This window comes from Petaurus breviceps, unplaced genomic scaffold, assembly GCF_028583685.1.
Source record: "Petaurus breviceps papuanus isolate PSGF00001 unplaced genomic scaffold, PetGlider_PUasm1.0 175, whole genome shotgun sequence".
NCBI lineage: Eukaryota > Metazoa > Chordata > Mammalia > Diprotodontia > Petauridae > Petaurus > Petaurus breviceps.
In genome coordinates, this window is record NW_027185764.1 from 63,397,971 (window position 1) to 63,422,824 (window position 24,854).

A 24,854-nucleotide genomic window follows, 5' to 3' on the forward strand; every position below is an offset into this window, starting at 1 on the left:
CCTGCTGTACATATGTCACAGGGGTGTTACGAGGCCCAAACAGATACTGTATGTAAAACTTTGTAAACCTCCACGTACTATATGAATATTAGGTACTATTATTTTGTATCAGGACCCATCCTTCTTTGGTCATGAAATATAACCTTGACCTCAGGGACCCTTCCTATCCAAAGCTTGTTATCGATTATCTTGACTTAATCAAAGTATTTGGATTCACCCAAAGTTTCTTTGTACCATGTAATATTTTCATGCATGGTCATGTACCTGCATACCGAGGCCTGGGAATAATTTCTAGTGGGCCAGTAATGAGGAATAATAATTTTTATTTATTTTTCCATTTGTAAAACACAGGCTGCACAGGCAAAAAGAACACGTGGGTAGGGCTTGGGGGTGCTTATAATGCTGATGATATTCCAGCAATCTGACTGGAACAAGAGTTTTTAACCTTTTTTTTGTGTCAGAATCCCCTTTGGCATTCTGATGAAGACTATGGATCCCTTCTGAAAATAAGATTTTTAAATCATTAAAGGAAATGTTAAATTTTACTTAGTGAAAACAAAGATGTAATTTTTTTTCCTCAACCAGATTCCCTGAATTCTGTCCATGGACCCCCAGGTTAAGAATATCTTACCTAGGGTGGCCAGGTAGCACAGCGAGTAAGAGCACCGGCCCTAGAGTCGGGATAACCTGGGATCAAATCTGGGATCAGACACTTAACACCCACCCAGAAAACACCTGGCCGTGTAACCTTGAGCAAGTTACTTAACCCCTATTGCTTAAAAAAAAAAATTTCTTACCTAGAAGTTCATATAGCTGGTTGATGTGTAGCAGAAGCTTTTCTTCCTATTGGGAAAGGTGGGGGAGGAGGGAGAGTTGGAATTTATTTTTATTCTGAATTTAACAAAGTCCAAACAAGATGAATATTTCACATATGAAGCAGGACAGAAATCTGAATTTGCACCATATGTGAATATGGTGAATCTGCAAAAATATGTGAATATGTGAAAATATGTGAATCTGCACTGTGCTTCTCCCTCTAAGTGCACAACAAATTTGACGTGGTTTTTTTTTCTATTTGACAAGAATTTATTTATACATTTTTAATAGATAACCATTAAAAAATTTTAATTTAATTCTTTTAATTAACCAAAATCTGTCTTCTCTTCCTTCTCACATTGAAAAAGAAATAAATGCTATCCACATCCAGAGAAGGAACTGACAGATGCAGATTGAAGCATCCTATTTTTTACTTGATGTTTTTGTGTCTTTTTTCATCACATGACTAATATGGGAATATATTTTGTATGATTGCACATGTATAACCTTTATTAATTTGCTTAGCATCTCAGGAAGTGGGGAGAGAGAGAATTTAAAACCCAAAATCTTTTAAAATGAATGTTAAAATTGTATTTATACATAATTGGGGAAAATGAAATGTCATTAAAGTAAAAAAATAAAAAATAAATAGACCCTTGTAACATTTATCTAGTCAAGCAAAAGAAAACCCCAGATTGGAGACAACACATGTTATTTTCAAAATTGTACCTCTTGTCTTGTATTCCTCTTCATTTTACAAATGAGAAACTTGAAGCCCACATAAATTCAGGACAGAATAAGAAGGAGGTCCTGGTTTCTAGTCCAGAACCTTAGTAATTAGATCACTTGGCCAGTTCAAATACAGCACCATGAAAGCGGGGTTACAACAAATATACAAAGCATACAAGTACTAATTTTTATGTCTAATAGGAAGCACAGCAGACGGGAAACTTCTGCCAGGTGATCAGATCCTCCGAATGAACAATCAGTCTGTGGAAGACCTTTCCTATGAACAAGCGCTTGATATTTTAAGGTATAAAATTGCACGTTTCATATGAACAGAGATGTGTAGATAGAGATATTGATGCAGATACAGATTAGCAGAGCCTTAAAAGAAGTCATGCTGGTTCTGAGAGAAACCAAGAAGGCTACAAAAGGAACATAATAAATTTTCTTTCTTTTGTTAAAACAAAACAAGTTTATTTTTACAATTTCAGTTATATGAAGTAAGATTAATAGTCCCTAGAGAAATTAACTTTTCCGCCTGACTCTCTTACTAGAAATTTCATTAAGTCCTGTCACTTAAGAAACAGAATGTACATCCCATTATGATATAAACTTCTTAAGTACAGGGACTGTTTGGTTTTTATCTTTATATTTCTAGTACCTCATATACAATAGGCACTTAATAAAAGACATATAAAGCTGGCTTCATTCCTCAAGTCAGGGAGGGATGTGCTGGTAAATGTTTAACAATAGGCTCTCCCCTCCCAAATGTATTCATGTCCCCATTTTTAAGTTTGATGTGTATTTTAACATATTCTCCATCACTTTCTTAGGCCAAGGCAATCAACAAAGCAATAAATCAAGAGCTGATTTGCAGTGTTTGCTAGTTTCTAGGGTATAAATACTTGCACCAACTAACATGTTAAACAGAGAAGGGAGATTTCCATGGTAGAATTGTCCTTGGAAGTTTGTTTCAGTTCTAAAGGGAGGGAGTAGGAAGGGACAGAGGGAGAGGAGAGAGAGAGAGACAGACAGACAGAGAGAGACAGAGAGAGACAGAGAGAGAGAGAGAGACAGACAGACAGACAGACAGAGACAGAGAGACAGAGAGAGAGAGAGACAGAGACAGAGACAGAGAGAGAGACAGAGACAGAGAGAGACAGAGACAGAGAGAGACAGAGACAGAGAGAGAGACAGAGAGAGAGACAGAGAGACAGAGAGAGAGAGAAACCAGTGGTCTCCATGAAGATTATACTAAATGTGTACTCTCTTCTTTTGCCTTCTTAGTAGGTATTCTTAAAACTTTTTAGCACTATCTACAAAAACTTATGGAAATAATAAAAAAGCAAGAGAAGAGAATGCTTATGTGATGTGTTGTTCTACCCCTGACACCTATTGGCTTTGTGATTAGCAAGACACTTAACTTTAGAGAGTTGCCCCCAAACAACTCTAAGAACAGGGGACAGACAGTTTGCATAGGAAGACTTTTCTCGATGAGAATTCCCCACATTGAGGAAATTACCAGTCTAGAATTCATCCCCTGCCTTTGCTTCCCACATGCACATACCCTACCTCACCTGCAGTAGCTTTATAAACCTGAGGGCTCCATAAGATCTCTGCCAGGTTACCACATGGGGAGGCCCAAGATTAGTTAGTTACTGATCTCCTTTCTAGGTATCTGAATAGCCAAGGTGTATTTTTTGCAACTAGTAAAAGAAAATCAAATTCTTCCAAAACTTACTTGGAGGCTTTATTGAACCAGTCATCTATCTCACTAATGTTAATACTCCCACCAATGAACAAAGGCAGCTAGGTGATACAGTGCATTGGGTCTGGAGTCAGGAAGACTCATCCACCTGAGTTCAAATCTGGCCTTGGACATTTACTAGCTGTGTGACCCTGGGCAAGTCACTTAACCCTGTTTGCCTCAGTTTCCTTATCCAAAGACCCTCTAGGTTACCCAAGACCCTTTCAGCTCATCAGTGAGGCTAAAACTATAATAGTAATACTAAACATTTTAATTGTTTATGGTATGGTAAATATCCGTAGATAGAACTTATTGAAGCAAAAACTCTTCAATAAATTTTCAATATCTTCAATAAAATAAATTCAACTTTAAAAAATCTTCATAAATTTTAGGAGTGAAAAAAGGGGTCCTTAGACCAGAAAGTGGGAGAACTGCTGATGCCAACATTTTCCTTTTTCTCCAAGTCCAGAAGTCAGGTTGAGGCAGCTGGTAGTACAATGAATAGAGTGATGGGCATGAAGTCAGAAATATTTGACTTCAGATCCAGCCTCAGATACTAACTCTGTGACCATGAACAAACTTCTCTAGGTCTCATTCTCTTGAGCTATAAAATGGGGAAAATAATAGCACCTACTTCATAGAATTGTCATATCAAATGGGATATTTATAAAGATTTACAAGTGGGTAAACTGAGGTAAACAGGGTTAAGAATTTAGCATGGTAGATACCTGGTACATAATGGGTGCTTGCTTCCTTCCTTTCCCAAGTCCAATGCTCTAATTACTGAGCATACCATGCTAACCCAAGGATCTATGGCTTGTGTCTGTGATATCCTAGAGATCATATTACTTTGGTAATGGGAAAGAACATGCCTGATACAGTCTGAGCTACTTTTTAAACCGAACCCAACATACTAAGTTTTAATAAGACAGATTGAAAAGAGAGAGGTTTCTTCATAATTATATACAACATTTTAGTCCTCAGTCCAAGGATATTATTTCTCCCTTCCTTCACCCAAAACAGCCAATTGTCTTTTTCTCTTTTTCAGGGAAACAGAAGATTCTCTTTCCGTCACTGTTGCTCGATGTACTTCGGTAAATTTCTTTATCGCGTTTGTTGAGATGAGACTTGAAGACCTAGAAACCCTTAATACCTACTGAATGGGAAATCTACTTGAGAATGGGAAAGAAGGCAAATTACAGATAGTGAATGTTGTTTGGAAGTTAATTGCTTTTTATAAGATCAGTCAACTAATCAGTCAACAAATTTGTTGAGTTCTATTGGTTCATAGATAAGCTTGGTGTTGGGGGAGATCTGTAGAAGAATGAAGCATGATCCCTCCCTTATGGTCTAATGGTGTAGGAGGAAAAATGGGATATGTGCTTATTAAAGCAACAGGTGGGGGTAGATAAGAATGGATAGATCACCATCCCTGGAGCCAGGAGGACCTGAGTTCAAATCCAGCCTCAGATACTTACTAATTCTGGGACCCTGGGCAAGTCACTTAACCTCACTTGCCTCAAAAAAGAAAAGAAAAGAAAAAGCAACATGTGAATACCTAGCAGGGTATAAGGAAACAGATGGGCCTGTAAGAACCTTCTACCCTATACCTCACGGTAGTTCTGAAAGCATGCTTTGTTTTGGGAGGAGAGACCCATTTCTCATAACTATCTGTTCCCTTGCCATCTCATGTAGGGAAAAGGAAACAGAACATGAAGAAAGCAAACACTTCTACGAGTCATGGAAGAAATAGGTCTTTTCTTAAGAAGCATGGAAAAAAGTAGTCAGAGTCATCTAGATTGGAATTAGATTTTGGCATCATCACTTATTCCTACTTTTATTTTGAAGAGAATGGGGAAGTACAGGATCTTTGTTTTCTTTTTTTTTTTTCGTTTTTGTATGTTTTGGGCTTATTGAAAAGTATTAAAATTCTCAGGGGGCAGTGACTTCAGGCTTTTCTTTGTATTTGGTGGATTTCCATATAAGTAATGATAATAGTTGGCATTTATTTAGTGCTCTGAAGTTGGTAAGAGTCAGTGTATACAGCGCTAAACTTGGATTCATCAGTTAAGACTGGAAGGGAGAGCTTTGTGGAAAGATACACATAGTTTAAGACATTTTTTCAGGAAGAGAAAGACTTTGGAAGCTACAGACATGAAGGAAAAGCTAGTACTTAAAGATGTCCCTGATTTCAAGCTTCCTCTCTGGTGATTTCACAGGCAGAATTTCCTTTGGGTAAGATTAAGGCCTCTCTCTTGGGTAAACTGAGATTTTACCTCATTCCCATCTATAGAAATGTCACTTTTGTGTATCTTCTGGCATATTCTTATCGGTAGAACTTCTCTGATTTCTGTTTGCTCAGATAAATGGATTTACTCACTATTTGCTTCTTCAGTGAAAGTAGGAAGGAGGGCCAAGAATGAGAGTTTTATACCATATGAACATTGACTTAGTCATTGGTGTTAAAAACTATATGTATGGAGTCAAGTTGTAAGTATAGATTAACAATTTGCTGACATTGTGATCAGTGTCATTTTGGACGCCACTTTCCATAGATATGTAGCAATATTAGCCAACTAAGCATATATCATCAAGAGATAACTAAGGTGAATGTAGATGCCCTGTATCAAAGGCCACATATCTTCATGATACCGAGGGAGCTGGGTTATGAGTAAATGGCAGCACAGCTGAGAGCTTGGGGTTTCTACCAGACAGCAGGCCAGCATCACACATGAATCTTGTTTCATGGTACCAACCTTTTTTACCTCAGTTATCTGTGTGTGATTGGGCATGAGAACAAATGGCTGATGCAAGCCTCAAAGAAGTCAAGAACAGCAGTGATGTAAAGGACTCAAGTCCCAGAACCTAGAAGGTTCAAACTGTCTGTACAGTGAGAGGTTGGGGTTGTGTAACAGAGTACTGTGCCAGACTGTCACTGGTCCCACACACAGTACCACCAAGTGATTGGTGCTAACCAGGGCATGTCACAGAATCTTTACGTGATGACTTTGGACATATGGGTCAAGAGAGGGTTCTATGACTACTAAGAAATAGGCTTTTTTGGCTCGATATAGCTAGAGATATGTGTGACATCTCATAGCTACTATGAGGTATGACAGTTGTGGTCATTTTGTAGAAGTAAAGGTACTGCCAATTTTTGCTGCATATCCAGAGAATGGAATCACTAGCAATGCAGCTAGGTGGCACAATGGATAGAGTGCTGAGCCTGGAGTCAGGAAAACTCATCTTCCTGACTTCAAATCTGGTCTCAGACACTTCCTAGCTGTGTGACCCTGGGTAAGTCACTTAACCCTGTTTACCTCAATTTCCTCATCTGTAAAATGAACTGGAGAAGGAAATGGCAAACCACTCCAGCATCTTTGCCAAGAAAACCCCAAAAGGGGTCACAAAGAGTCAGATGCAATTGAAAAAATGGTTAGCAAACTTTTAGAAACTATATCTTCATTGACTTTCTATTTCTGTAAATGGATAGCAATAACACAAGTCAATTTTGGTGATGACTGACCATTTCACAAAGTATATATAGTCATACCCACCCAAAAACTCATAGTCACCCAGCTAGGGCCAGTGGCAGGATTTAAGCACTAGTCTGATTGAATCCGGCCTCATACACTTACTAGCTGTGTGACCCTGGGCAAGTCCCTTAACCCTGTTTGCCTTGGTTTCCTCATCTATAAAATGAGCTGGAGAAGGAAATGGCAAACCACTCCAGTATCTCTGCCAAGAAAACCCCAAATGGGGTCACAAAGAATCAGACATGACTGAAATGACTGAATGGCAAAATGTTCACACAACTAATAGTTCTGCATTTTGATTAAATACATCAAATCAATGGCACAAGTATAAGTTGGAGGAAGAATTTCATGTGGAAAAATTATAGGAGTTTTTGTTGACCACAAACTTAATGATCTAATAGTGTGGTACAACTAAAAGACAAAAAAAAAATCTAATACCACCTTAGGTGACATTAATAGAAGAATAATGTCCTGATCACAGGAGATAAGAGCCCACCATAATCTTCGGTGGTCAGATCACTTCAGAGTACAGCATTCATTTCTGGGTACCTCAGTTGGAGAAGGATACTGACAAACTGTAAGGCATTCATAGGATAACCGGGAGAACTGAAGGTCAGGAAACCATGTTCTGTAAGGAACGGTTCAAGGAGCTAGTGTCGCTTAGCCTTTAGAAGACTGGTCAAAATGGAGAGACGTATTAGCTGTATCTCTAACCACTGCATCATCTGGTTGATAGTAACATGTGACTGTTATTATACCTTTAGGAAGATGAAAGAGGTGATGGAAGTCCATGCTTTTGGGGGCAGCTAGGTGGTGCCGTAAATAGAGACCAGCCCTGGAGTCAGGAGGACCTGAGTTCAAATCCATTCTCAGACACTTGACATACTTACTAGCCTTTTGACCTTGGGCAATTCAATTGCCTTGCCTTCCCCCCTCCAAAAAGAACAACCCCCCCCCAAACAAACAGAAATCCATGCTTTTTATTCTTGTTTGCATTAGTCACCATCTTGCTTTTCTTTCTTCAAAGTCCTTAGCCATTTAGTGCATGAAAAACACTATATGCAAAAGAAAAAAGCAAAAAAAAAAAAAAACCCAAAACAAAAAAACCCTGAAACTAAATATTCTGCCATTACAGTGGTCAAGAAGTTTGTCCCTAAAGAAGTACTGAGAAAATGTAGATCCCTCCTTTGCTTGCTAAGGTGGAAGAATGGGTGAACATTCACTGTCCCCCTTGGTTGATGTGTTTGGTTTTCGGTCAGTTTTTGCTGAGGTAATTTTTTTGTTTGTTTTTTTAATCAGTAATGTGTTCTTTCATGTATGCTAAAATGGAATAAATTTTATTTTTTGTGATGTTACTAAGTTCTTACCATGTCCGGTACCTTCCAGTTATTTTCTTTTTAAAAAACCACTATGGTTCATCATTGATATTAAACCTGTGTAAACTTTTCAGTCTCTAGAAAATAAATTTATAAAACATTCCTTATTCATTCTCCCAGTTTCTGTTTCAGGTATAGCTTAATGCTAAAATCATTCTAGGGGCTCCTTTTTTTTTTCTAAACTATGGGCCAATGACTATGCATGAGTGATGGAAAATGAACCTTTCATCCTCTTCCCCTGGCAGCCTTTCATACATTATCACTTATCATGCCTTCTCTTCCTCTGCCCCTCCAAGCTTCTCTCCTCCAGGACCAACATTCCTGCTTTCTTTAATCCGTCCTTGTACATCATGGTTTCAAGTTACTTCATCATCCTGGTTACCCTCATCTGTGCCCTGTCAGGGTCCTAGTTAACATGTGGCACCCAGACTTGAGTGCAGTACTCTGTGCCGGGTCCGATCAGTGCAAAGTAGAAACGGGGAGATAATAAAGGGAGTAAATGTAGGCATGGGTGGTTAACAGTAAGGCACAGCTCTCTTCCACTGCCACCAAGCCGCAAGACTGAGAACACAATGCAGTCAGAAGTAGAGAAGGAAGGAAATTTCTCCAGAGTGGTTCCATAAGTCCCAGGCCAACAGAGGCAAGAGAGGGAGTATTTTCTTTCCAGATGAAAAAACTGAGCCAATGAGGATGAAAGGATGGTATGAGATCATAGCTCACAGCTTCCTTAACAACTTTGTGGGTCATTTGCCTCTCTGTATAGAGAGAGCCTGACTTTGTGACAGCTAGGTGATGCAGTGGGCCTGGAGTCAGGGAGACCTGAATTCAAATCCAGCCTCAGGAACTTACTAGCTGTGCTAACTTGGGCAAGTCACTTAACCTCTGCTTGGCTCAGTTTCCTCATCTTCAAAAGGGGGATTGTCATGAGTATCAAATATTTGTAAAGTGCTTAGCACAGAGCCTGATACATAGCAGGTACTTAATAAATACTTATTTCCTTCCTTCTTTCCTTCCTTCCTTCTTTTCCTCCTCCCTTCCTCCTTTCCTTCTTCATTCCTTCCCTTCTTTCTTCCTTCCCTCCTTCTCTTCTTTCTTCTTGTCTTCCTGCCTTCCTTCGTTCCCTTTCTCCCTCCATCCTTTCCTCCTTACCTCTCTCCTCCCTTCTTCATTCCCTTTTTCCCTTCCTCATTTCCTTCCTTCTTTCCTTCCTTTCTCCTTCCTTCCCTCCTTTGTTCCATCCCTCCCTCCTTCCTTCCTTCCTTTTTTCCTTCCTTCCTTCTTTCTTTCCTTCCTTCTTTCCTTCCTTCCCTACTTCCTTCCTTCCTTCCATTAAGTACCAAAAGCCCTGACTTTCCCAAGGCATGAATGGTCTGGAGCTGGACTTGGAAATCAAAGTTGACTAGGCAAAATACCTTTACTGGATGTTCACCACCCTCGAGGCCTTGAGGAAATATTCCTTGAAGGAAAAAGATGAGGGCATGGTGCCATTTGAGATACTATAATTTCCACAATATAGAGGGAGTCCCAATATTTTTAGAACTGTATCTGAATGAGGTCTATCTTCTCCTGTGGATATTATTTAAATACGCAGTGTTTGTGAAGAAAATGAATTTGAATGATATGAGTGCTAACTATGTTGCTCATTAAAATCACCATGCCAGAGGTCAGTTTTCTCATTCTTAATATGTTGCTCCACAGGGGGTCCCTAAATCCTCATTTCTAACTGAAGAGAAGAGAGCCAGGCTGAAGACCAATCCTGTTAAGGTGCACTTTGCTGAAGAAGTACTCGTGAATGGTCATTCTCAGGTCTGTGAACATTAATTCCTTGAGATTGCAATGAATCATCCTAGAGATTTCAGACATTATCATTATTTTATTCAATACTTTCACGTATTAATATGGATCTCCATAAGCCTCGTTAGTATGTGAGAGAATACAGGATTATAGTAAAGCGTGTGCTGACATTTTTATAATATGCTTAGCTTAAAATCACATTAGCAGATCTAGGCATATGCTTTGACAAAGTATTGGTCCTCCTGGTTCATAAACCATGGGTTAATAATTCAGCAACTGACCAAGTTAGTAATTTGTGCTTTTTATCTTAAAGCTTTGCAGTTAGAATCTATACTTATTCTCTGGTAGTAGTGTTCTGAATACTTTTACTCATTCATTTATTGCTAAATTAAGGAAAGATTCTTAAACGACAGAATCTGAAGTGTGGGAACGACTTGTGATAGTACTGAATTTCTGAGAAAAGAATCCATATTCAGCAAAATAGGTTTATGAAGGGGCAGCTAGGTGGTTCAGTGAATAGAGCACCGGCTCGGGAGTTCAAATCCAGCCTCAGGTACTTAACACAAAAACTAGCCCTGTGACCTTGAGCAAGTCACTTAGCCCCAATTGCCCTACCTTCCTCCCTCCAAAAAGCAAAACAAAAAAAAATAACTTATGAAGAAAGTCAAAAGAAACTGGAAACAAGGGTACTTTTAAGGAGATTGGGAAAAGCCTATTTTGTCAGGATTTTTTTATTAATTAGTTTGATTATCTCTCGCTTACAGTGCCCCTACCCCCCATAAACATTTTTTTTATGTTTGGGGCTTTTTGGAGGGGGGAAGGCAAGGCAAATGGAGTTAGGTGACTTGCCCAAGGTCACCCAGCTAGTAAGTGTTAAGTGTCTGAAGTCAGATTTGAACTCAGGTCCTCCTGACTCCAGGGCCAGTGCTCTATACACTGCACCACCTAGCTGCCCCAACAATTTTTAAAATGGAAAACAAAACTCTCAAGTATACAAGAATGCATGATCCAATGAAACAAATTCCCACATAGTTATGTATAAAAATGTGTGTCTCATTTTGAAGTTAGAATTTAAACCCAGTGCTTAGCACAATGCCTGAGGGTACATAGTAGGCACTTAATAAAATTTATTGAATTGAACTAAATTGAATTAAATTTTATCCTTTTAACCTCTGCCAACAGGTGGATGTCATGACTTATTTCCAGTCCTCTGGACTCATGGTTGATCATTGCATTATCAAAGATCTAAAGTTTTTCACAATTATTTTTCTCTATAAATGTCATTGTATAACTTGTTCTCCTAATTCTGCTCCCTAGACTCTATACCAGTTCATAAAGGTTTGAAGACCACTTTGTAAAACTATTTTTTAGTTTAAATTTTTTCTCTTATTTATATCACAAATTTGAAAAACAACATATAGGAATGTTACTATTTGCAAGGAGCTGAAAAAGAACACTGCGTATGATACCGTGAACATTTTTATGTGCGGTTATATTTTAAAGTATATGTTAAATTTAACATTTTTTTTCCTAAAACTGATCTGCTTGTGTGTATTCCCTTCTGAATCTCCTTTGCCTCTTTTCTGTGTATTTTCTGAGTTCTGCAATCACTGCATAGAGGAAGAATAATTTAGATTGTAGCTACAGTAATGCATGTTACCAGGCCCAACCTATTCCTCCACTGTTGTTTAGTGAAGCTCAAGGATAATTTGCATGAGTTATTAAAGCATGATGGGAGTTGAAAGTTATGTTATCACTCAACCTTAAAATCAGTCATTGATAAGTTCCCACTCAGAATTAAAACAGCCCCAACCATTGGTAGTCTCACAAATGAATACTAATACTATCTATAACAGCAAGCACCCTAGCATACTCAGGATGGCTGCTAGCACAGGTTCTTTGATCTGTTTTTCTAAAGGAAAGCAACTCAAAAGGGGTTAACAATCTTACTTTAATCAAACATATTCACTTAGTTCAGGGAAAAAAAGTCAGCACCCTGAACTTCAGAAAATACAAAGAGAAATTACAAGCAGACAAAAAATACAGACAGAAAAAATAACACAATTCAACAGAACAACAGACAGGGCTTCTAGCTGTCTGACCATTACATACATACATAGTTAGTTACCAGAGAGAGAAGCACCAACATCTGGATTTTCAAAGTTGGAGGGCTCAACAGCTGCTCAGAGTATCATCTGGCCGAATCACACAAATCTTCCCATAAGTGAACCCCAAAGCAAAACCTCACCTCAGAGTATGTATATACCCTTCTTGAGGGTTAGAGGACATCACAGCCTTTGTGACCCACTGTCTAATTACAAAGTAACAAAAGGTGTGGGCCTTCCTGAAAAACAAGCCTCCCCTAAGCAAACTTTTCTTGTCGGGCTCCAAGTGAGGCTCATTAAGGGGCAGGGAAGATCCTCAAATTCCTTAGCCTTATTAAGGGGCACTGAAGATCTTCAAATTCCCTTACCATTACACTACCTTAGTATAAGAATCTCAGCAGCCAAAAAATAACCCCTCATTGGCACTGTGAAGTTACTGCCTCGCTTTTCACAAGTCTACATTAAGTATAAAATGTAGCCTCTCTTTATCCTAATCTTTTAAAATAGAGCAGTAATCAATTTAAGGTAAATAAGTTTATGTCTCTTTGGCTGTGACAGGCTTAAACTTTAACAAAATCCAATAATATCATAGCCAATATCCCGTTTCCATGCAAAAAAAAAAAATACACTGAAAGCAGACAGAGAGAGTCTTTAAGTACCAAAGAAACAGAGTGATACAAGACTATGTTATAACTACCTTTTAGGAGAGAAAATCTCAGACTATGGTAGTCTAAAAGTTAAAGGATGAAGGCTTACAACCAAGAATAATTTGTCATGCAAAACTGGATATTGTCTTTTAGGGGCCAAAATGAAATATTAAGGAGGCAAGCAGAATTTCAGATATTCTTGACAAAAAAAGATGAATCTGGGCAGAAACTTTAGCTGAGCAAACACAGAAAGCAAGAGAAACCTGGAAAGATAAAGATACATGAACAATTAGAAAAAACAAAATGAAAAGCTTATGTTATGATGAAGAAAAAGAGACAAATATCTGTACAGAATTCTTTTGTATGCAAAGATCACAGGGGAAGGTAAATAACATATATACATAGGGATTGTTTGGGGTTTTGGTTTGAGTTAGCTAGTTGGCAGAGTGGATAGAGAGCTGAGCTCAAAGTCAGAAAGACCTAAATTCAAATCTAGTCTCAGACACTTACTAACTATGTGACCCCAGGCAAGTCATTTAACTTTTGTTTTCCTTGGTTTGCTCATCTGTAAAACAGGAATAATAATAGCATCTTTCTCCCAGGGTGTTGTGAGGACCAAATGAGAAAATAATTGTAAAACACTTAGCACAATGCCTGGCACATAATAAGCACTGTATTAATGTTAGTTTTTGTTCTTCATTCTGTTCTTTTACTTTTAAGAGGAAATAAAATGAGGGAAAATGAATATACCAGGAAAGAGGTAAGGAAGAATGGGGAAGAACTCATAATTTTGCAAAATTAGAATGCACAAGAAGAAATATGTACAAACATGGAAGAAGGGGTGGGGAGACATCTTATGAATCACATACATATATAAACCAGACAAAGGAGGAATGAACACATATACATTCACAATGAGTTTGTTGTAAAAAAAATATGTTAAACTCAACAAGGAAAGAGAAAAAAAGGGGAAAGGAAAGAGAAAAGTTTAAAAGAGAGGACATAGGAGGAAATAGTCACAAACAAGACAGACTTCATGTTGGAGAATTGATCATAAAGAGGGGTTAAAAAGACAGAAAAAAGGTACAAACATTGGAAAATGGAGTCTGGATTTAAGGTAAAAAATAAGAGCTGAGATATAAGAACAAACCATTTCAATTACTGATTACTGGTCTTGTTCATAGCCTTCTTTTTCTACCTCCTTTGGGAAAGAGGGGCAACAGGGAAAGGGAGCAGATATATAAGAAAACAAGATGGAGGAAATTATGCAATTAACAATCATAATGATAAATATGGTATGAATTCATCCATAAAATAGTGGAATGTAGAGAATAAATTAGAAAGCAGACATTACTGCATTGTTGGTGGAGCTATGAATCAATACAACCATTTAAAAAACCAGTTTGTATAAATAAAGTGACTAAAATTTCCATACCTTTTAAACAAGAAATTCCATTACTAGACTTATACCCCAAAGAGATTATTGATAAGAAGGCCCCAGGTAGACCAAAATATTTATAGTAGCACTTTCTGTTGGTATCAAGGAATTGAAAATAAAATAGATACTCATCACTTGTGGAATGTTTAAACAAACTGTGGTACATTACTGTAACAGAATATTACTGTGCAATAAGAAATAACAAGTATGATGCATGGAAGCACAGATTTACATGATCTGATGCAGATCAAAGTAAACTGGGCCAAGAAACCAAAATAAGCTCGGACAACTGCAATGCAAATGGAAAGAACAACCACCAAGAAAAGTAAAAGTTGCAAAATCTCAAAGAACAAACATGGCCCCAAGGGGTGGCTAGGTGGCGCAGTGAATAGAACGTGGCCTTGGAGTCAGGAGGACCTGAGTTCAAATCCGGCCTCAGACACTTAACACAAAACCTAGCCATGTGATGTTGGGCAAGTCACAACCCCAATTGCCCTCCAAAAATAAAAAAAAAAAAACATGGTCCCAAGGAATAGATAGGAAAAGATACCCTCCTCCCCACCTCCCTTCCTTGCTGAGGTAGGAGGTCCACAATTGTGGAACACTCCATACATTTTCAGACTTTTGGATGTACTTATCAGTTTTGCTGATATTTTGTCTCTTCTTCCTCTTAAATGGGACAATTATCTAGAAGGGGAAGTAGGAGAGATACTAGAAGAAAGTATGGTGTTATAAAAAATGAAATATATCCATAAAGATTTATTCCAAAAAAGAAAGTGGAGTCCAATAGAGGGAAAAATGAGTGAGCCATAAAGGAATTTCCAAAGTGGGGGAAACACAGAACACTCATATTTCATGCTTCTCATCTCTTGGCAAGAATGATGGACCAAAGGTATTGAATGAGACATAACATTTTCAGACACAGCCAACATATGGATGCATTTTGTTCAACTAATTATTTGTTACAAGGAAGGGTTGGGTGGGGTGGAGTGGGGGCAGAGTTTGGAAAGGGGAGTTTTGAGCAATAATAATTATTTTTTTAAAAAGAAAGAAAAGAACATCAGTGAAACATTTTTTTTTAATACATGGAAAGCCAAAGGAGGATCAGAACACACATAAGCAGACCATTTTGGGCAAAATTGTGTTAAATCATAAACATATACATGTGTGTATACACACACATATATACCTGTATGTGTGTGGTACATGTATATGTATGTATATTTAAATAGCTATACTCGGGCGGCTAGGTGGCACAGTGAGTAAAGCGCTGGCCCCAGAGTCAGGAAGACCCGAGTTCGGTTCTGGCCTCAGACACTTAACACCCACACACAAAAAACTAGCCATGTTACCTAACCACAAATGCCCTCCAAAAGGCAAAAATAAATAAATAAATAGCTATACTCAAGGTATAGTTGTGATGCCATATACAATTCTTTTTTTCTGTTTGTAAATAGAAATGCTCATGTTTGTCAATTTTTTAAGTCTCTAATACAAATAATAGAATTTTTTTTAAAAAGCAACAACCCTCGAGGAAGTCAAAAATTGCCTTTTATAAAGTACCCACACAAAACAATGCTGAAAATCAAAATAATAGTCAAATATAACAGACAACGATTAATAAATAATTCAGGGGAAACATTACAATGAAATAGAATCTGGCTGTTGCATGACTCATTTTCATCTGATTCTATTCCACTTTAAGAGTTTCTTAGATATTAAAAAAAATAAAAGCCTACCTTTCCTTTTCCCCCTTGTATCATAGTACATAGCACATAGGCTAGCTTTAAATAACTAGAGTTATTGATTGTTTTTTTTTATGTCGACCTGATTGAAAATTTCATAATAGGAACAGAGAGTCTTTTTTCCTCAGCATTGGTTTTAATGATTTTGTTTTTCAGGGTAATGCTCTGCTATGTATGCCCAATGTTCTCAAAGTCTACTTGGAGAATGGACAGACCAAAGCTTTCAAATTTGAGAAAAACACAACTGTGAAGGTATTGTGAATTTATTTCAATTTTTCTTTTCCTCAATGAACTTTTTAGCAAGAGAAATAGCATCCTGAGATCTTATCCTTGGGCTCTCTGCCTTAGGACTGATAAATAGTGAAACCACTTAGATAAACGAAGATAATGAAGCTGGTGAGCCACTCTACATGGAGTCCAAGATCAACCCCTTATGCTGACATCCATTCAAAAACAAAATGTAGTAGCAATGTACACATTCAGGACTAACTTTATATTGTAGTTGTATCAGAGGAGTAGATATGGCAGCATGGCCCAGTGGATAGAGCGCTGGATTTAGTAGGCAAGGAAACCTGGGTTTGAATCCAACCTCTGACATTTACTGTTTGACTTTAAGAATGTCACTTATTCTCTTCAAGCCTCGGTTTCCTCCCCTGTAAACTGGGGAAAATGTTTATCATATTTGCCTCACTGGATAGAGGCCTTAATAAGACAATGTACTTTTAAGTGTTTTTTTGGCTACATTATTCAGCATCCTTTTGGGCCTCTTAGCTGTCATTTATGGTCACTGGAAGATTTTGCTGATCTCTTTCTTGTGAGGGGCATATTTTTCTCTCTTGACCTCTTTTCCCCCATCATATATCTGGTTTTTCTTTCTACAGACTATGGTAGGATGTGGTATATCGGAATATACACAATCAGGGGAGACCAGGTGGCTCAGAGAGTAAAGAGCACCGGCTCCAATGTCGGGATGACCTGGGGATCAAATCTGGCCTTGGATACTTAGCACCACACCCAGAAATAACTGGCCATGTAACCTTGAGCAAGTTACTTAACCCCAATTGCTTTAAAAAATATATATACAGAATGACTCATCATCAAAACAGAATTTTTGCTTACAAAAATGCTTTGCAAACTTTGAAACGCTGGATAAATAAAATCACCACTCCCAGAGTGGTAGAGTAGGTTTAACTAGGGTTATGTAGCTCTAGGGAGTAGATAATATCCACGACATATATGTGTATACAGTGTGTATACAATGAGACCACATACATAGGTACAACATTAACCTTTCTTTGGCTGGTACATGGAATCAGGTACCATATTCTCTCTTTCTGCTGGGCATAAGCCTAAAGGAGAGCACCCCCAAAAGAAGGTTTCTTTATAGCAGAAATGGCAGTGCCTACTAAGGAGAGAATTAAGTTAGTTTTAAACTAAATAAGTACAGATTGTATGTGATTTTTGTGAAAAGCAATTATAAAATCTCCAAATTGGAAAGGAGCAAGGGAGCATCTAGTCCAAAGGGTAATTGACAAAATTGGAGAACTTGAGAGTTGGAAGGGACTTCGGCTTCTATCTACTCCTGCTCATACACATCCAGAACCCTCATTATAAGGTGTCCAACAAATAATTGTATGGCCCCTGCTCAAAGTCCTCCAGGGAGGGGGAACCAGAACCTCTTGAGGCAGCCATGACACTTAGTGAAACCACTTAGATAACTAAGTGGTTATAATTATTAGAAAGTTATTCTTCAGGGTAGCTAGGTGGTGCAGTGAATAGAGCACTGGCCCTGGAGTCAGGAGGACCTGAGTTCAAATCTGGCCTCAGACACTTAACACAAAAACTAGCCATGTGACCTTGGGCAAGTCACTTAACCCCAATTGCCCTCCAAAAAATGCCCCCCCCCAAAAAAGAAAGTTATTCTTCTTTGCAATTCCTACCCTTTGCTTCTGGTTCAACTGTCTGGGGACAAGCAGAAGTGGTCTAATTCTCCTCAATATGACATCTCTTCAGAGGTTTGAAGACAAACTATCATAGTCCCCTTGCCAAGTCTTTTCTTCTCCATGCTAAACCTTACCAATTTCTTAAGCTAATCCATATGTGGTATGGACTAAGAGCCTTTCTTCATCCTGGTTGCCCTCCTCTGGGTAACTGTCTAATTTATCAGCATGTTTCTCTCCTAGAACTAGACACAATACTCTGATGAGAGCAGGGTACAGTGGGACTATCACCTCCCACTTCCTAAAAGCTTTGTCCCTCTTACTGCAGGCGAAGATCACAGTTTTTTGTTTTTTGCTTCTTTGACTGTTATATTTCTTTCTTTTTTTGTTTTTTTTTTTTTTTTTGCTTTTTGGAGGGCAAGTTGGGGTTAAGTGACTTGCCCAATGTCACATGGCTAATTTTTGTGTTAAATGTCTGAGGCCAGATTTGAACTCAAGTCCTCCTGACTCCAGGGCCAGCTATTAACTGAACCACCTAGCCACCCCTAAATTATATTTCTTACTCATTGAGCTTTCAGCCTAGTAAAATTCCCAGACCTTTTTCAGAACAATTTCTGCCTAACATGCCTCCCCTGCCTTATTGTTATTTGTTTCAATATATTTTTTTTCAGTTAACAAAAATCTTACTTTCTCTCCCTGTCACCTCCCTATCCCAGGAATGAGGAAAAGAAGAATAAAAACTTTGTAACAAATAAACCTTTGTAACAAATAAACAGTCAGGTAGAACAAACATCAAAAAAAATATATGTCTCAATCTGGATCCTACATTCATCATCTCTCAAAACAAGAAACTCCACCTCATACTTGAGAATACATTTTTTCCTACTAAATTTCATCTTATGGATTAATAAGCTATTAATAGGTTGGTGGATGCATATGTACCAGTAGCACAGGGGTGAACCCCTATGGCCATGGAGAGCAGGAAGTTATATCAAGCGGGAAAGATTTGGGGAAAAAATGTCAATATCCAGGGAGTGAAATCAATGCTGCTAGCTGCTGTGAGAATCTTCTAATTGGGACTTATCTCCCCAGATATTTTCAATCTTCATTCTTAATTAAAAACAATGACATTGTCTTTAAATTAATGTTATCTTATTTTTATACAAATTTAATAACATTCTGAGATAATTCTGATGAAAAATTAAATATTTATAACATGAAAAAATTCATCTTATACCAAAGCTCTTAATTCTTTCAATATCCTTTTAGGTTCTGACTCATCCAGTGTGTGTCAGCCATCCCTTCCAACTTTGTGTCATCTGCAAATTTGATGAACATGCCATTTATTAGTGACTTTATTCAAGTCACTGATAAAAATATTGATCTGCATAGGATTCAAGCACAGATTCCTGGAGTCCTCCACTACTGGAGAACTGCTGCCATGTTGGCATTGAAGCATTATCAAGAACTGCTCTTGGAATCCAGCCTTGCCACTAGTTCTGAATCCCTCTCATTATAATTTATATCATGTAATCATTATCTCATTTTCTCCACAAGAATTGTAAGAGTAGCTTTATCAAGAGTCTTTCTTTGGGGCGGCCAGGTAGCACAGTGAGTAAGAGCACCGGCCCCAGAGTCGGGATGACCTGGGGATCGAATCTGGGCTCAGACACTTAGCACCCACCCAGAAACACCTGGCCATGTAACCTTGAGCAAGTTACTTAACCCCAATTGCTTTTAAAAAAAAAGAGCCTTGCTTTTAAAAAAACTACATAATATATATCTAAAGAATTCCCTTTTTAGTAATCTGTCAGAAAAAAAAATGAGGTTAGTGTAGCATGACCTCATTTGATGAGACCATGCTGGCTCTATGAAATCTCCTCTTCTTTCTCTAGATGTTTACCAACCATCTTTTTTAATGATCTATTCTAGAATGTTTCCAGGAATCAAAGTCAAGCTCACTGGTCTATAATTTGCAGAATCTGTTCTTAGCCTCCCCCCCCCCTTTAAAAAAAAATAGGGATATTTGTAGTCTCAGAGGATGCAGTTTATCTTGGCTAGGTGACTTGAATTCATTAAGGGCAAATATGTGCTCTCTTATTATATCTTTACTTATCCTGGTTAGTCATTTTTGTTCAGTCATGCCCAATGTAAAAGTCATTTTCCTTTAAAAAAAAAAACAAAAAAGACCAAACAAACAGGAAGTGAGCAACTCCATTAGTTATCATCATCCTATCTTCAAGCAAAAAATCACTTCCCTTCTTCAATTCTCCTTTTCCATCACCAACCCCACAAAACTCAATTAAGTTAACCTTTTTTTGGTCGTCCTTAGCTTCCCTTGCCAGTCTCAAGCTCATTCTGATTTTAGTATTCCTTAGGCTTTTTTTTAGCATTTATTTTAGCATTGCTTACACTATTTTTACAGGACCATGCCACAGACATATTCATTCTGCCACTTGGTTTTGCTTTCATTTTCTGTATACTTTTTAAAAATCTAAATTGGTTAGTGAGTTCCTTGTACATCCACATCTATCTCTTCAGACAAATCTCTCTATTTTCCTTTTCTTTGGAATTGTTTGTATTTATGCCTTCAGAATGTCTTTCTTGGGTATTTCCCATTTCTCCTGGGATAAATTCCATTAGTGAAAATGAGATATCTTGCCCAGCTTTCTCCTGAACCCTTAGAAATATAATATCTACAGTGCCCACAATAAATGATCATCTAGCCTTTCCTTGAAAACCTCTAGGGAAGCAATAATTTTGCTTTTGGAAACTCTAGTTGTACAGATATTTTTTTTCTACCCAAACTGGATCTGTCTCTTTGAAACTTCTACCCATTCTTAGTTTTGCTCTTGCAGAACAAGCAGAACAAATCAGGAAAGGTTATATTCCTTTTTCCATATGACATCACTTCAAGTATCAGTTATCAACCTTTCCTCCTACCCCCACCTCATGTGACTCCCCGCAGACTCCACTAAGGTTTCTTCAGTTTGAGGCCTTTGACAATCTGGATCACCCCCTCGTCCAGCTTATCAGTGTTCCTCCTAAAATGTACTGCTCAGGACTAAACAGATAAGGTCTACCTAGTGGTGCAACTATTATTATTCCTCTCTTTCTGGACACTGCTTTGCTTAACAAGTGTATGAAGTATTTTTAGAAAGAATAAAGAAGTTAGTATTAACGTGTCCCTGGTATGAAATAATTTCAGAGTTAGGAAAAATAGTTATTCAAAGTGGAAAAGGAAGATTTGATGATTGAAGAAGGAGCTATGGAAACTCCTGGTGTAAGAATTCTTTTAACCAACACCAATCACAGCCCATTTATGTCTTTGTTGATCTTTCCTTGGGGGCAGCTAGGTGGCTCAGTGGGTAGATAGAGTGTTGGACGTGGAGTCTGGAAAACTCCTCTTCCTGAGTTCAAATCTAGCCTCAGATACTTACTAACTGGGTGATCCTAGACAGGTTACTTTGCCCTGTCTGCCTCAGTTTCCTCATCTGCAAAGTAAGCTGGAGAAGGAAATGGCAAATCACTCCAATATCTGTCTCAAGAAAACTCCAAATGGGCTCACAAAGAGTCAAACACAACTGAACAACAGAGGTTTTTAAGTGTCAGAGGTGGAACTTACTACAGGTGTATCTAAGTACATCTGCCCTGCAGCTAAACCCAGATATATTTATACTCTCCTCCTATAACAGCTAATACTTAGATACCACACTCTAGCAGTATTTACTACAGCACACTGCCAACCTCTTACAAGTGAAGGAAAGGCATATCAAGGATGCCGTCAATGCAAAGGTTCTCCCCAGGAGGCAGTTTACAACTCTCCAGTAGGTTATGGCCTCTGAGGATTTCATGAGGCTTCAGGTTTGAAGTGATAATTTGCCTTTGACCACATAGCTATGTTGGAGTCAAAACGTGAGCCTAACGCCAGGTCAGACAGACATTTCCCCTTTGTAAGCAGAGATATTGTGCATGATATCTTTGGCCAAAATGGATTAAATGAATGAAAGAAGAACCATATTTTACGGGCCTGCCAGATGCAAATCATGCTGAGTGCTGGGAATATAAGTAGAGAAGCAGGACAATCCTTCTTCTCAATGAGCTCACAGCTAAAATCCCATCTTTTCTGATCCCCCTTAGTGCTAATTCCCTCCCTCTATTGATTATTTCCAGTTTATCTTGAATGTATCTTGTTTGTTCAAAGTTGTTTTCATATTGTCTGCCCATTAGACTGAAAGCTTCTTGAAAGCGGGGTCTCTCTTTGTCTTTCTTTGTATCCCTAGAGATTAAAACAATGCTTGGCACATGGCAGGCCCTTAATAAACAGGAATTGGGGGGCAGCCAGGTAGCACAGCAAGTAAGAGCACTGGCCCCAGAGTCAGGATGACCTGGGATCGAATCCGGGCTCAGACACTTAGCCCCCACCCAGAAACACCTGGCCGTGTAACCTTGAGCAAGTTACTTAACCCCAATTGCTTTAAAAAAAAAAAAGAAAAGAAAAGGAGGGACATGACAGATGTCTTTTGGTTGAAGAATGAGAAGAGACTGGGAGTGAATAAAACAATAAGAAATACATATTCACATACATATATATACGTATTACTCACTATGACTAAGCATAATTGCAATAAAATTTGAAAAAATGCATGGATGCACAGTAGTATTCCATCACATTCCAACCTTTTTCTATTCCTATATTCCTTGCCTTTCAATAAGCCTCCCTGTACATCCTTTTCACGATGAAAAGAAATAAATCCCAAATTTTACCATGAACATGCATTTAAGAAATGCAATCAAATAAATTCATTTTCATAAAGAAAATTTTATTTGGTATGTAAATTTTTCACTAATATTACTACTTTTTGGAATATTCCAATGGGACAATGTAATTATTTACCAACTATTTCTCATGCACCCTTGACAAGTTTCTTATGTAACTCTTTGGGGGCATATGTACCCCAGTTTGGCTGCCTGTGTCCTAAGGACAGACAAGGAGAGCATGTTGTTGTCTTTGTCACCTTATCTGAATGTAAAGCCAAAAGCCAGTCTCTTCTTCTGGCAAAGAGATGTTTGTGATGTTCCCTGGCAAGGATGCTTTCAGAAATGGTATCATTGAAATATGTCCATGGTCATTCTCTTTGCTTACCAGGACATCATCCTCACTGTGAAGGAAAAGCTGTCCATCCGTACCATCGATCACTTTGCTCTTGCCCTGGAGGAGCAGTATAATATCTCTAAGTTGCACCTTCTCCATGAAGACGAATTCATTGAGCAGGTAAGTCAGCACCTAACGCCTTCTTGAATTAAACTCTACACCATCCCTAGTACAACTATTTCTCTTAATAATGGGTGTGATATGAGAGAACTCTGTTGAGTCAATAATAAATAGTCAAAAATAAACAGGCTTGTATTTTCTCCACTTGTCTTTTAAAAAATTATTTTAATTAAATTTAATTAAAACTATTTTTAAAAATTATGAACTAAAAATGATGAACTTAGCATTCATCAGAAAACACAAATATTTGAATACAAAGATTAGGGGGAAAGAATATTATATATAGAAATATCTTCTATTATATATATTTTGGGATACACAAAAGCTTTAATGAAGCAGAAACAAAATTGACCTGTTTGTGTCCTCTTTTGAACTTTTAAAAAATACACATGTTGATAACTCAGTTTTTTTTTGTCTTTTATATATTACTATGTCTTTTATTCACTTAAAAACATTATTTTGAGATGAGGTTTATAGGCTTCATTAGACTGCCAAAGAGGGCAATGACATGAAAAAGTTAAGCAACCCTGCATTAATGGATTAATTTAAAACTATGTTTTCATTTCTCTCTCTTGTTTTTCCTTTGATCTTTTTATTTAAATGGTTTTTTTTTTCTTCATACTTCTGTCTCCTACTTCCTTTTCTCCCCTATCTTGGCCAAACCTACTACATTTCTGTCACTGTCTTATTTCTTATAGTTATTTATTTGTCTTTCTTGTAGTAGTTATTTTCAAAGACAGTACACTTCCTTTTTCCTGTCTATATGTAGAGGCCTTTGAAAATTGGCCAATGATAGGATTCTCTCCTGCCTTCCCTGCGCCACCACGGTTGGACTTTGTAAATCTGTGTTAGAGAAGGTATGGTGTGAGTCTGTGAAATTAGAAGAGGAAAATGAGGGAAAGAAGTTGGTCATAATTCATGAAAAATTGACATATTTTTAGCTATTTCCTTGAAGTTATAAAAAGTCTTCCTATTTAGAAGAAAGACTATATTCATTAAGTCTAAAAATATTTTTAATAACAGAAGAGTTCTGGTCCCCAAACCATATAACATAACACTGTTTCCATAACACTAAAGTTTTTTATTTCTTCTGTTCCTGTCAGAATTAGTACAAAAACTGAAACCAAAGGTTCATGATTCCCCTTGATGGTGCATTTGCTTATAGCTAGAGTCAACAAAGGCTGTCTTTTACTGCCTTACCTTTCAAAATGCTATTTTTATAATCAGAGGGTTGAAGTTAAAATGACTAATTGTGTTTAACTTAAACATTTTAGGTGGTACAAAGAAAAGAGTCACATGACTACAGATGCCTTTTTAGACTGTGTTTTGTCCCAAAGGATCCATTGGATCTCCTGAAAGAAGATCCAGTTGCCTTTGAATATCTCTATTTGCAGGTGAGTATGTGTTGTGTCATGTACTGACAGATTTCCTTCTTAAAAGATGATGTGTATTTGTTAGAATATCTTTCAATAGGGGAAAAAAAAACAATTAAACTGGGGGTGGCTAGGTGGTGCAGTGAATAGAGCACTGGCCCTGGAGTCAGGAGGACCTGAGTTCAAATCTGGCCTCAGACACTTAAAGCAAAAAACTAGCCATGGGCTCTTGGGCAAGTCACTTATCCCCAATTGCCCTGCCTTCCCCCCTCCAAAAAGCAAAAAAACCAAAAAAAACACCAATTAAACTTTAATAATGAGAAGCAAAAGCTAACA

At 37.8% G+C, this 24,854-nt stretch overlaps 1 protein-coding gene across 17 annotated transcripts in view; it reads left to right on the plus strand.

The window, feature by feature from the left end:
* FRMPD1 (FERM and PDZ domain containing 1) overlaps positions 1-24,854 on the plus strand; it is a 251,567-nt gene that overhangs the window by 204,447 nt on the left and 22,266 nt on the right. For 16 of the 17 annotated variants that reach the window (XM_069085279.1, XM_069085280.1, XM_069085276.1 and 13 more), the window contains 6 exons: positions 1,747-1,849; positions 4,338-4,383; positions 9,900-10,007; positions 16,087-16,182; positions 23,020-23,145; positions 24,420-24,539. In XM_069085279.1, coding sequence (XP_068941380.1) covers positions 1,794-1,849; positions 4,338-4,383; positions 9,900-10,007; positions 16,087-16,182; positions 23,020-23,145; positions 24,420-24,539 — 552 coding nt within the window. In that variant the 5' untranslated portion in view covers positions 1,747-1,793. Of the gene's footprint in view, positions 1-1,746; positions 1,850-4,337; positions 4,384-7,960; positions 8,096-9,899; positions 10,008-16,086; positions 16,183-23,019; positions 23,146-24,419; positions 24,540-24,854 lie in introns of those variants that run through there. The other variant, XM_069085281.1, reaches the window with a different exon arrangement.